At 46.6% G+C, this 13,873-nt stretch overlaps 1 protein-coding gene across 2 annotated transcripts; it reads right to left on the bottom strand.

Annotated features, from left to right (window-relative positions):
* Nucleotides 1-1,818: 1,818 nt before the first annotated feature.
* On the bottom strand, nucleotides 1,819-13,327 carry PEF1 (penta-EF-hand domain containing 1). Of its 2 annotated transcripts, none has more exons than XM_061597521.1 (5): nucleotides 13,218-13,327; nucleotides 8,866-9,148; nucleotides 7,764-7,919; nucleotides 4,308-4,451; nucleotides 1,819-2,882 (listed from the first exon to the last, which is right to left on the bottom strand). In XM_061597521.1, the coding sequence occupies exons 1-5, from the start codon at nucleotides 13,242-13,244 to the stop codon at nucleotides 2,653-2,655; spliced, it is 840 nt and encodes a 279-aa protein (XP_061453505.1). In that variant the 5' UTR covers nucleotides 13,245-13,327; the 3' UTR covers nucleotides 1,819-2,652. The 2 variants fall into 2 exon arrangements, with proteins under 2 accessions (XP_061453505.1, XP_061453506.1); XM_061597522.1 differs by lacking the exon at nucleotides 13,218-13,327 and adding an exon at nucleotides 12,950-13,018.
* Nucleotides 13,328-13,873: the final 546 nt, after the last annotated feature.

The following is a 13,873-nucleotide window of genomic DNA, read 5'->3' as shown; positions in this document are numbered from 1 at the left end:
TTTGGGACATAAAGATCATAAGTAAAAGAATTAAACCAGCAATTCCTACTTTGTGTGCTACAAGAAACGTTAATTAAATAACTGAAAAGGTTACTCACACACAAACGAAGCTGCACAACCATCCAATCACTGCAGAGACAAAGTGGAATTACTCTCTGAGGATGCCCATTCTATCTCTGTATGAGTTACTACTCAGGGCATACCTCCTTTCAGTCAGGCAGCCCAGAAACTCATGCAGAAACCTGTGGGCCAGCACCTTTGAAGGCAGGCAATTCTTACTCTTTTAGGCAGAAAATTGAAGGAAAGGGTATCAAATTTCCCAGAGTACACAGCTTCATGACATCTGCTACAAAGATGCACTCACCAAACATCTTTGCCCACTAACCTACATTGTGTTAAATCTCATCCACTTTTGCTACTCTAAATCCAAATTCTCTGTTGAGACTAGGAGGAAGAAAAGGTAGCCCCGCAGAATTGTTTTTGACATTATAACTGCAGGGAGGTGAAAATAAACACCCTGCAGCTGGCAAGCCAATGCATAAACCACCACAAGTTTTTGGAAATACACAAATGGGAGCTATTTGCTCTCTTGCAAATGCAGTGATTTTATGCTAGAAGTGCAGCTCTCAGACTACCAGGAAAGCCAACTGCCTGGCACTGTAGCTGGAGTCGCACATTGTGCTTAATGAGGAAGCTGCTCGTTAGGCGCAAAAAGGTAATTAGCGGTTCAATTTTCTTCCAAAGCTAAAAGTTAATTTCATCATTTCCATGGTGGATTTCCCCTCTCCCTCTGGTTTGTTTTTACAAGAGAAATTACAGCAACAGCTTAAAGCTGCCTCTCCCTGCTGTTTCTGTGGCTGTGAAGTCCTCCATCCAGAAGGCACCAGAGCAATCTGACAGAAGTTCTCAAACTACCTAAAAAACATTCCAAGTTTGGGTGCCTGGACACAAGTGAGAAAGGGAGATATGTGCTTTGCACAAGGGGCTGTCCTTGCTGGGAGAATTTGCTCCACCCTGCGACAGAGGGAGGGCTCGAACCTCCTCACCCAAAGTCTTGCACTCAAACCAAGTTGCTCAGGCTGGAGCAAACTGCAACCAGATTCATCCGAAGGGTCAACACCATACCTGGATGATACTTCCACGTTCAGAGGCAGAATGCCAAGCAGCTGTTTGGCATGGAACCAGTATGTGCCCTCTGAGAGAGATCTGCAGCCAGGCAGAGGCACCATCTACGTGTCAGCTCCTCAGCCAGAGGGTTGCCCTTTCTGGTGCCACCACCAGAGGCACGAATCATTCTCTGGGGAAGTAAATATAATTTTGTTGAGACGCATTTCCCCCCCATTATCCTCCAAGTGACACCTGTGACTTACTGACACAGATCCATCTATACAATTCAAAACTGCATTTAGCCACCCTGTGGCATGGGGTGCGCAAGCCTTAACTGCCAGGACTTGGCAGATGGGAAGTAATGAAGGCAAGCACCTCTCCCATCATCCTTGATTATCCTCAGGCAGCCCCGACCCCTCACCTCTGACATTCAGGAGGGTTTCCAGGCGAGAAGGCATCAGCCCTGGATACTTAAAAAAATATAATCTAAAGCAATGGGAACTAATGCACAAGATTTAATATGCATAGCTTGTTTCTTTTGCAAGGAAAGAGAAAAAAACACTGGGCAGGTGGTTAGAGGATATAGAAGCCCAGAGAATTGATCATGGAAGAAAAAAAATGGGGAACATACAAGGCATCAACATCTCACCGCTTGATACACAAGATTTGTAGAGTTCTCATGCAAAAAAGAAACACACAGTAGAAAAAAAAGGGTTTCTCAGTGCCCAGCGTCCTTTATTGTATAGAGCTTTACGTAAGTATAAACCTATTACTGACACGTCATTACCCATGATTTTGGCCCCTAGAAAAATCACAAGCAAAATGTTGGCAATTGAAGAGGAGGAGCTACGAGTTGTTGGCAAGGGAGCTTGCACTTTAGCACTGCAAGAGGAAACCCGGGGGAGATACATTGATCAGAGGGCCAAATCTTCACCCGTCTGCAGGAAGAGTCTGAAATCTTGGCTCACAGTCTCGTTACCCATCTAATGGCAAAGAGGGCAGTTGTGCATGATACTTCACATGGGAATGCAGGAATCCTGACTGCTGTTGACATAAAAGCATGGAGCCCAATTCACTCCCCTTGGGGTCATTTTCTGCTTTGCTGATTCCAGGTTGCACCAACAAACCCCTGAAGGGCGATTTAGGAGCAAGAAGTAGTATTCAAACTGCTTAGCAAGGGACGGGTGCAGAGGAGAAAACTCTACAGGGAGAGGCCTTGGTGCAGCTGCTGCACATGCACATTTTGGCCGGGGTTTGTGGCTTGCCCTGTAGTGGCTACATGGGGCAGATGCTTCATGGCAATGAAACTGAACCAATCATCTGAACTTTTGAAAGAATCGATCTAGCAGCACCTAAACATCTGGCATTATACGAGTAAGATGGAGAAGGCCAATCTCATTTTCCTTTGCAACATGATGCCCTCCGGACCAAGGGGCTGTTCCTCCACAGTAGCTCTTCCTTCAGGGCCTTTGATGGAAATGCCAACAACCGCCAGCAGGGTCACCAACACCATCCACATCCCTTGCTCTCCAAAAGGAAAAGGCCTCAGAACATGCGAGTAGCTGACATCATAAGGAAGTCTTCATAGTTGAGTCGTACGCTGCCTGTCATGCCAGTATCCTTTTCCCGGAAGGCTTCAGTCATTGACTGGAGCAGGGTGCAGATTTGGATGAAACGGTCCAGCTGGATACCAGGATTGGCAGCCTTCTGGGAGTAACGCGACAGCAGCAGCTGGGAAAACTGGGGGCTCAGGTTGTACCCCATTTGGGAGAGAGCTAGGAGAACAGTATGAGAGAGGGAGAAAATGAGAACCCATGCTTCACAGTGCCACGGGTGGAAGTCACAGACGGTTCATGGATGTTATTATTATAGTTTTATTACTGTTGCCTTATCAGAGATCTTTGTAAGCTACTCTGGGAATCTTTTCAGCTGAAGAGGTGGATAAAACTGCTTTTCATAACAACAGCATCATCATTTACTGCCTAAATACTAAACTTTCCCCCTTTCTCCCAAAATGCTAACCTGAATGTGATACCGAGACAGGACAGCCCTTCTCGAGTCTCTCAGAGCCGAGGCTTCAAACACGGAAGAGCCACACAGCAGTATTTCTAGATGGCTGTACTTTCCAACCAACCCTGATGATGCATTTTTTCCACTCCCCCATCTGGTGCAGCGTTAAACCATCACTGTGTCTGCTGAGCTGCTTCCCAGACCAGTTTATTGCTCCATTTGTAGGCCTAGCCATTAAACCCCCAATGCACACCCCACACAGCCACACCAGGGAATTGCATTTAGAGTCTGATGAACTTACTCAGACTGCCATAGGCAGCTGCCTGAGACAGGGTCAGACCCTTTGTCCATCAAGCTCAGAACTGTCAGCAATGAGCGATATCAACTCTCCAGGGCTTCAGATAGGGATTGTTTCCCAGCCCTACTTGGAAATGGCAAGGACAGAACTTTTGCGTGCAAAGCGTGCACTCTACCACTGAGCTATGGTCCCACTCCCAAGACGCCCCACCAGTCTTATGAGCCATGGTTCAACCACCACTGCTGTCAGAACTTCCTGAAGTTTGCTCACCTGCTCTCCAGACATTAAGCAAGAGAGCTACAAAGGTCTGATGCAAAACCTCAAAATTTATACCATTTTAGCAGGTTTTAGCGCAGCATTCACCAGCTGACGGGGTTGTACAAAACATCTGGAGGGCACCAGGTTGGCAAAAGCTGATGGAGCTTGTCATAATGCATTATGGGGTGATTCAGTCCCATTAACAGTTATTGAGGATTTTGATTGTGTCAGTGGATTAATGGAAGACTGGTCGGTTCAGTCTGGAAGCACAGGGGCACAAGAGGTTATCTTCTGGTTCCTGCTGGCTAGAGATGTGAAGGCCCCAGAAAAAAATGGAAAAATGAGGAGGGGCTGAGTTTGTGTCCTGTGTCCCCCCCCCCGCAAAAAAATGGGAAAATCGACAGAAAAATAATGAAGGTTTTTTTCCTGATTTTTTTCCATTTCTTTTTCTCCTGGGCCTTCCCATTTCTACCGTTGGCTGACTGAGGGGGCTCTCACTAACCCCACGGCAGAAAAAGCTGTGGAACAGCCTCTTGGCCTGAAAGCAATCATCTGCATAGCCAGTCCACAAGACAGTCAGAGATCAGGGCAGGCTTCTTGAGGCTCTAATGACTGTCACCTCCTTGCATCTCACCCTGATGGAGCTCGTTACAATTAATGCTTCCTGACCCATCACGGTCATACTGCTGGAAGAGATTCCGCCACTGTTGGATGAAGCGCCACAGGGCCGAGAACCCGTAGAGATCCATGCGCCCGCCCTTGGTTTTATCAAACATGTCTGCAGAGATGGAAAGAAAGAGCAGAGCCCTGAGCGGTTGTCCTATGTGTGTGCCGACTCAAAACCACAGAAAGAAGAGAATCCCTCACCCAACCCCAACACAGCCCCAAGAATTGAAGGCGACACAAGAGAGGCGTCTCATCTCTCTTTTGCTTCTGGTCAATCAGGTTTGTGTAGTATTTCAAAACCCAGTGAAATATGACCAGAGGAAACAGCAGGGCCAAAAAATGTGCGTTCAGCACAATGCCTCCATCACGTTGCTTTCAATAAGAGTATTGCCTGATACCAGCCCAACATGCAATGTTTTACACCTTCTGCATGCCACATCCTGGAAGCATGGGTGATTACAGGTGCATTATAGGGCTCTGCTGTCACTGGGACCCTCTTCCCCAGGAAAATGTACCAAGCAATGCCGGTGCATCTTTTGGATGCCACATTAAGACTTTTAAATATAGTGGAGATTTTTTTTGGGTGGGGGGGAACTCACTCTCTCTACCATCTTCTAGTTCTGTTTCTAAGCTGTCACTCGGGACACCCCACTCCAATTTGGACTACTGCAATGCATTCTACATGGAGCCACCCTTGAAAGCAATCTGGAAGTTGCAGCCGATGCAAAATGCGGATGCCAGATTGTTGAATGGGACAGGAAGGTGGGACTATGAATCACCAGCAATAAAAGCCTTGCACTGGCTGCCTATGAGGCACCGGATGCAATTCAAGGTGTTTATTTAAGACATTTATATACTGCTTCACCATTTGCAATTCTAAGCAGCATACATAAAAACAGCTGTATATTCAATGAAACAATAAAACCCAGTACTACCTTGAAATGTCAGCTGGAAGAAGAAAGTGTCAATTGCTTGAAATTCAGCAAGGAGGGTGCCTGTCTAATCTCAATAGTGAGGGAGTTGGTACTACAGTACAAAGCCCTAATCAGAGTCTAAGTACTTAAGAGACTGCCTCCCCCAATAATGACATTTGACCATGTCACCAACACATTGCAAAAAAGCATAAAAAGACACTGGCACATCACACATCATATTCCTGGTTGTCATGAACAGCCCCTGATTTCTTTCAAGAGAACTAGGAATTTAAGGGACATTCTGATTAAAAATGAATTTAGGGATAACATTCATCCCATCACAAATACCTTGCCAGGCACTAGTGCACCTAGGGGCCATCACCCCTGTGGACATTGCGCCTATTGCAGGTTTACATGTAAAATGACGGAGTTTGTTAACCCTATTAATCAAAAAAAGTACACTTTGAATCATTTCTCAACATGCAATACTGCCAGAGTTATTTATGTAATTCAATGTGGATGTTTGAAATTATATATTGGACAGACCTCTAGAATTGTTAAAAAACGCATAGGGGAACACCTCAGCAATATTAAAAACAAGAGGTCTGGCGCCCCCTTAGTGGGTCATTTCAATAACTGCCATCACTCTATTGCCAAGCTTAAATTTTGGGTTCTAGAAAAAGTATGTGGTGAAAACAATGACGTTTGACTTAGGAGAGAGATGTCATGGATACTGAATTTAAAAACAATGAACCCTAATGATCTAAATGAGGAGCCTGAGTTTCTTCCTCTATTATGAAATCCAGAAAATATCCATGGTCCCTAACTTATTTTCCACTCCCAGATGGCTGCCATTTAGTAATAAGAAAAATACGAAAGTGATTCCACTGATATCTTATTTATGGTTGCTTGTATATATACACATGCCTAATGTTCTGTTCTTTGATACTGTTGTAAGTGGTCTGCTTATTTGAACTTCTCGTTAGCCTGCACTGTAAGTCAGACTATTTATAGATTTTATATGTATGATTTTATATGTTCATGTAAGTAAATTTGTCCTTGCTGTTTTATTTATAGCCCCTGATGAAGGCCTGAAAATCAACAGGCTGAAACGCATTGGGTTTAAACATACAATAAATTCCTACTTTTCTAGCATCTTGGTTTTTGTCCTCCCTTTTTTCTTGGTTTGGATGCTAGCCACTTCCTATTGTTGTTGCTCCCCCAATAATGACCATCTTGGGTCTTAAGACTAGCAAGGGGGACCTTGCTGGTGGTGCTGCCAGGTGTGCATGGCAGCCTACAGCAGGGCCTTCTCTGTGGCATCTTACTACACGAAGAAACTCCCTCCTTCATGAAGTGCAGCTGTCTCCCACATGATCAACATTCAGATGACATCTACAGACACTTGTGCTCATCCAGGTGTTTAGTACTTGATGGATGGCATGTTTAGCAGCTGGAATTGTGGATTTTTAAAAATGTTTTCACTGTTTTCATCATTTTTTATTGTGAATGTTACATTACCGTCTTAGGCTCTTCTGGGAGAAAGGGCAGGACAAAAACAGATTATAGAAATTTTTATGTTGAGGAAAAATGCAATGTACAGATCTATTTCTGAGGAAAGCCAGCATGGCAGTACATGAGCTTCAAGTGCAATTGAGTAACAACCACCATCCTTGGCATGCAGACAGCGCATTTCAAGCATTCAATGCAGACAGGATAATCAGGAGTTGCCAACCTTTTTGAGCCTGTGGGCATATTTGCAAACTGGAGAAGTCAAGCACACACCACAACCTCTTCTATTGGCTACAGCAGAATGCTTCTTTGAGCCTAAATTCAGCACAGGGGACAACCAGGGGAGGGGACCTTATGAATGTCAGGGAAGCCCTCTGTGTGTGCATGTGCTCCTGCCATATGGGCATCCCTGGCATACATCCTTACAAAAGAACAATATCATTTCCATACTGCACATTTGGCAGAGGGATGTTGCTGAGGCTTGCTTAAGATTAACCTGCGGTTTAAGGGCCAAGGTTATACTTGGACTGGTTCACATATGATTCACTCTGACTTCTGATCATGTGGACTGTTCAGCCGTCAGCAATGTCTTGGCCAGCACATTGCATCCATCCATTTGCTAGTTCCACATTCTTTGGTTTCGAGAACTTTTGTCTGAAGTGGTATCAGGAGAGTAGGCACCTCCTATGAAATCTGATTTTCCCAAATAATAATTTTTAAAGAGATGTTGGTAATTTGGCATAAATTCACATCTACATTGATGTAGGACACCTGTATACTTTCAACTTCAAAGGGAAAGCAATTATTGGGGAAACTGTGAGCAAGAACTCCCCCCCACAAATATTTTAAGAAAGCATTATATTGCATCTTCCAGAATTGTCTATTTCTGTCTATTTTGTACTTAATAGCTGTGCCCAAGTACAGAATACCTTGAAAGACTATCAGCATTCCAGCCCCCCTCAGCACAATTGATTTGAATCTTCAAAATCTGGACTCACTCATCATCATCAAACAAGTTTCATCATTGAAGGCGGACCAGTTGGAGTTGACAAGGGCCTGCCTGAGCTCTTTGTTCGAGATGTAGCCACTGTGGTCAGTATCCACACTCTGAAACCAAGAGAAGGCTTCTGGGTCCACACCAGGGGGGATGTTCCCTGTTGGAGAAAGCGCAAAACAGAGGCTAGGAGACACTCATGGCCATTCATCAAGGCACGGCAAGTGCCCGTCACAGCATGTATGTTAAACGTCTAGCTCAGCAGGTTTTTGGCAGCTAGAGCAAGAGGGATCGGACAGGCCCTCTCTCGCGCCTGCTGAATCAGCCCTTATTTTCTAAAAGCTTTTTTTTAAATAGCCAAGTTATTAATCCTGCAGAAGACGTCTCGATCCCCTGCCCCAGCCAGGAGTTGGGTTGCGAAGCCTTGTAAAAACAGAAGGGAAATAAATGAGATCCCTTCAGATAGTTTGTAAAGTTGAGTGCAAACATGCGGAAGGTGTCTCATTTCAGCAGGATGTAAATGTTACCCAGTTACAGGAGACAGATGCACAGCCATAAACTTTTATTTCCAACAATCAGGGGTGGCAGCTTCGGTGCCTTTTGACTCCCACTTTGGCACCTTAAATAATGTGATGAGAATGTCTTTCTGAACTGCCAGTCTAAATGGAGATGAATAATTCAATTAGCAACTGCTTCTCCAACTCTGCAGTGCAAAATATGTGTCAAGGGCTCCAGCTGCACACCAAGAGGCTCTTTAAATGATAGATACCAAAGATCTATCAAAGCCTTGGGTGCTTGAAGCCCTTTATAAACAGCAGATAGTGAATCTTGGGAGACTCTGGCAAGAAGCCTTACAAAATGCTGCAAGTCAACAGGGTGTTACTAGCCAAACGTAATGGGCCTGCATGAATGGCTTGTGGTGAATAAGAGGCCAGACAGTGAGAGAGAGAGAGAGAGAGACCACGGAGACCATGTCATTTGAATTCACAAACCATACCATATGCCAGTGTATGAGACCTCGAGACCTTCCTAGGATTATGCAACACTACCAATCCACCTGAAAGCACCAAGTCATCAGAACAGCTACAAGTCCTTTTAACACTCACCTCCAGGACCTCCTGCCCCATAGGCGCCAGGCTGAGGGGCACCATAGGGATTCGTAGAGGGTTGCCCATAGGGTCCGCCTGGCGCTGGGCCTCCTCCATACATTCCACTGGGAGTCCCAGAGGAAGGCTGGCCATAAGGTCCTCCACCAGATGGTGGCCCATATGGACCACCAGGTGCTGGTCCACCGTAGGAGCCGCCAGGAGGCAGCCCACCGCCATACTGACCTCCAGGGTAGCTGCCTTGCGGAGCACCCGGAGCTGGTCCTGCAGATCCAGGGTAACCCTACAGGAGAAGGAAACAACTATGAAAGGAACAGGCAATGAGTCAGCTCCTCACTTTCTATACCCCATTAACATCCAAAAGCCAAGGAAGTGGAAGGAGCAGCCTCAGCACTCACAGTGCACATTCAAGACATTGTAATGCACAGAGATTAACTCTACAGCCCTGAGTGTGCATGCAAAGCCATAGTACTAATTCATGACTGGAACTATCAGGATGTAGAGTCAGTGTAGAGTGGCAGCTAGAGAGTCAGAATAGGACAAGGGAGTCCTGGGTTCAAATCACCACTCAGCTTGAAGCTTATTGTGTGACCTTGATCCAACCACTCTCCCTCAGCCCAACCTACCTCACAAGGTGCATGTATGTGTGTGTGAGAAAGAAACATGGGGGTGGAAGCGTGCATGTTTATGTGTGAAAACTGCTATATACCATCAAGCGGTGGGATAGAAATGCAGCAAATTTTTTTTTTTAATATTGGGTCTGATAAATTATTTTGGATTGATCAGTCAGGAATAAGGGGGAGTTTTCTTGTTCACAGATCCTGAGAAACAAGTGGAACAGTAAGAATGGCTTCCCAGGATTCAGAGCTTAAGGGCTTTTGGGAAGAAGATTTTTGCACTGATACAGAACTGTACAATAATACTTTGTCTCACATTTAATTATAGGCAAGGAATTTGCATTTAAGCAGTGCTCAAGAGTCTGGGCACAGCAAGGTGTTGCATCTCCAGCAGTACCGTCAAAGGCTTTTGGGATGCCTCAGTGCAGAAGCCTATGGAAAACTGCAAGGTCAAGGCCTACAGCTACAGCTGCCCCCAAAGCCTCAGGGGCTGACAGTTCTCCACTGAACCTGCTGAACAGGCAGAGCAGGAGATGACATCACAGCCCTGACATCCCAGAGCCTCCGCCACAACCTGGTTGATCAGAGGACTCCACCACAGGATTCTAAGTCACAAAGTGTAACAAATGAATTCTACTGACAAGCAAGTCAAGCATTAAAGCCATTAATCGGGGGCGGGCAGTAGATGTGCCCCCTATCTGTTACCTCCAAGTCATGCAGTGTTGGTGAAAGCAGCCGGAAAGGCACTCTAGCACACCATTATGGACCAAGGATCTCACTGCATGAAGAATGACGTGCCGGGGGGGGCACAGGATGGCAGAATAATCCCACCTTTCGAAAGACCAGGGTATACTGGCTTCACTCTGACATCTGGAGGTGTCTTGCTGGATTTGCTCTCTACTCCTCTCTTTGGGTACTCACAATCCCTTTCCTTCCCTACTTCTGCCTTTTGGGAATGCTCACCCTGGCTTTTCCAGTGGTGTCTGGGCCAAACTTGATGACAGGTGAAGTTTCCTGTACACATGTTTGCACTATTCACAAAGTGGGGAGCAGGATGAGGCCCAAGCAAGGAGTGGGACACCCCCTGAAGCTAAGGGGAGCCCACCCCCATTCCCATGCCTGAGGGGGCAGACTATGGAAAGGGAAAGTAGGCAGCTCCCCTCTGCTTTCCCCCTCACCCATTGCCCTTGTTTAATGTTAATGTTAAACCCCCGCTTCCATGAACAAACATTGCTATTGTCTTTTGAGCACCTGTTAAAGATGCTTCCTCTTTCAAAAAGCCTTCTAAAAATCTTTATCCCAGTTGGCATCCATCTTGGGTTTGAATCTATTTTATGCATGTCTTAAATGTGTTTTTATATATTTATAACTGTTATTTAAAATTGTTTTTATAGATGCAATGGTTTTAACTATTATACATGTCATTATTTATGTTTTTTCTGTGTTTAGGATGCCTCATGGGAGGTGACACAAATGAAATTAATAAGAACAATAACTGCTTTTTTCATATATTGCCTGCCCTTCCATTTCTGAGCCTTTGGCCTTTTACCACAGTGGTCCCTAGGCAGTCCCTTCAGCTCTCTCCCCTTCTCCCCCTCCAAAAAAAGTAGAGGAAAGCTGTTCCTTTATGAAAAGGGTTACACTGGTAGATGGTGCAAAGTTCATTTCCTGGGGGGAAGTTCTTTTTTTTAGTGCCATGTACCTAAAGCAGAGAGACGGTCCCTGCTGCAAGGAGCTTACAATCTAAAGCTGACCAGTGAGGATAGAATGTGGGGAAAGACAAGGGTAAGAAGGGAGAAATCTGAACCAGCATAGCTATACTCAAGCTTGAATTTGGTTGGGGATTAATGTGTGTGTGTGTTTGTGTGTGTGTGTGTGTGTACATGTACATGCACACACTAAAGGAGGTCTCTGCTCCAGAAACCAGACAACTGCTGCTAGGCTACTATATACGTAGCTAGGCCAGACTGCAAAAACAGGCTGAGAGAACATGAAAGAAGAGAGTAGGACTCGCGGTGACTCTTGTAGATGATTTGTTTTGGTGTATTTATACCTCACCTACTAACCAAAGTTCTCAAGATAGCTAACAACATAATTTAATGCACACTGAAACAGACAATGGGACACATATTGCTAGAGGAGGGCAAAGGTTTATTTAAATTCTGCTCCTAGCTTTCCAGTGTTCCAACAAGTGCTGCTCTGCAGCTGAATCTCCTGGCCTGGAACCAACCACTGAAGCAGTGAGCCACGGCCTCCCGTGGCTGCCTCTCACAGCCCTTGACTCTGGAGATTATGCAGGAGGAGATGCGGGCACAAAGATGTTAGATGCCTTCCTCCCATTCCTCAGATGCCAAGCTGCACAGGAAAGGGAATTCTGTTAAATGAAGTTTCTCTCCTTCCTCCTTTCAGGACTTTGCTCTTCTGACCCAACCACAGCAGCTCCACTCCTTAGGCACCCTCCCTTGGGAGAAAGGCAACACTGGATATGTCCAAAGTGAATATGCCTCTAGGAGCAGGTTGTAAAAAAGCAACCCATCTGCTCCCTCTAATTAATATCAGTCCCACCAAACATTGATGTGGTTCTTTTCAGGATTACAACAGCCCTGTAAGGCAGGCCTGTATCATCTCCATATTGCAAATGGGAAATGCAGAGGCTGAATGACAGTGAGCACAAGGCAGGGGCAAGGTTCAAACCGAGGACATCCCCGTTCATAGTTCAGTATCTTTTGTTGTTGTTATATACCTTCAAGTTGATTATGACTTATGGCAACCCTATAAATTTTTTTTGATATATTCATAGGTTTTTCATAGTAAGAGGTATTCAGAGATGGTTTACCATTGCCTTCCTCTAAGCCTACGGCACCCAGTATTCCCAGGCGGTCTCCCATCCAAGTGCTAACCAGGCCTGGCCCTGCTTAGCTTCCGAGATCAGACGAGATTGCTTAGAAATGCTTAAAACACTTCCTGACTCATCCCCATAATTCCCATAGGTGACTATTACTGTTTAAGAGAGTAGGTGCTGAAACAGAAGCAGCTTGCCAGGGGCCACCCGCTCATTGCAGAGGCGAGATTGAGATCACAGCTGTTCCACTACACTGAAGGGATCCCCTTTTCCCAGGATAACCCTGCAAGGTAGGAGAGTAATATTATTTCCAGCTTTCAGGGGCCAAGGCAGAGAGAGAGGGAGACCAGCGGCTACCTGAGAGCTTGGCTGAGATTCAGTCCAGAAGGCTCCTATGCCCAGCTGAGCCTCCCAGGGACCACCCTTCCCTAAGCCCACTTACCAAGGGGCCAAGCCCACTGAACACCGTGGGGCTTACTCCAAAGGAAAGACCCACGGTGCTACCTGCCTCGCTGCTACCGCAGCTCTCCTCTGGCCACCCAAAGGGCAGGACCAGAAAGCTTCCCCCCGGAACCTCCTGCCCCCCAATCCTAACCATGACGTCATTCCACGGGCCCATGCTAACCATGACGTCACTCCAGGAGAGATCTTTTTCCTGTTTGCATACGTTTCACCCTCTGACCTCCTCGGGACCACACACCACGACTCCTGGGTCCTAATCGTTGTCTAGGCAACGCCCAACCCGCCTATTTTCTTTCTCTCTTTCTCTCTCTCCCCCCCCGGAAATGCTCTGTCGTCTAGGTAATAGGCGGCTCTCCCCATCCCCCGAAGGCTTCCGTCAGCTACCACAACAGCAAGAGAAAAGATTCGCTGCTTTTTGCTCGAAAGCTTACCTGCCCATACGGGTAACTGGCCGCCATTGAGCCTTTCACAGCCGGCCTCGCCGCAGCCCCTCCCACTCCTTTCTGCCCCTGACACGCCCACCTCCTTTCCCTTTCGCCCCGCCTACCGACGCAGCCGATTGGGTAACAGGCTCGCGGAGTCCCGCACGGACTTTAGGCGGGCGTCCGCGCTCCTGCCTCCCAGAGTGGGCGGGGCCTGGTGACTGAGGAAGCCCATAAAAGGAGGAAGCGGGGCCCTGTTTGCCTCCCTTCCCCTTCCCTGCAAGAGGGAGAAGGCTCGAGTGGGCGGGGCAGAGTTATAGCTCCGCCCCCTCAGCCGGCGTCGGCCGTTGATAAGGCGCTGCCTCAGTTTCCGCTTTCCTTTACCTCGGTTTTATCTCAGGGTGGCTGAAGTGCGAAGAACAGTCACGCAACAGGTGTAGCAGCAGAAGCCCTGGTGTAAGATAACAGCTACAACAGCCTTTCCCAACCAGTGTGCCTCCAGATGTTGTTGGACCACAACACCCATCTTTCCTGACCGTTGGCAATGCTGGCTGAGGCTGATGGGAGTTGTGGTCCAACAGCATCTGGAGGCACACTGGTTGGGAAAGGCTGAGCTACAATGTACAAACAGAAGCCCTGACATATCAACAAATCATAAATTAAAA

Source organism: Rhineura floridana, chromosome 15 (genome assembly GCF_030035675.1).
Source record: "Rhineura floridana isolate rRhiFlo1 chromosome 15, rRhiFlo1.hap2, whole genome shotgun sequence".
Lineage (NCBI taxonomy): Eukaryota > Metazoa > Chordata > Lepidosauria > Squamata > Rhineuridae > Rhineura > Rhineura floridana.
Note: the sequence above shows the minus strand (reverse complement) of the source record. Positions and strands in the feature narration are given on the sequence as shown.

Coding starts and splice junctions, on each gene's coding strand:
- PEF1 (XM_061597521.1), bottom strand. CDS start 13,244: ATGGCGGCCAGTTACCCGTATGGGCAG. Junction 4,452..7,763: donor AACTTGTTTGATGATGATGA/GTGAGTCCAGAT, acceptor CCATCTCTGCAG/ACATGTTTGATAAAACCAAG. Junction 2,883..4,307: donor TTGTAACGAGCTCCATCAGG/GTGAGATGCAAG, acceptor CTGTTCTCCTAG/CTCTCTCCCAAATGGGGTAC.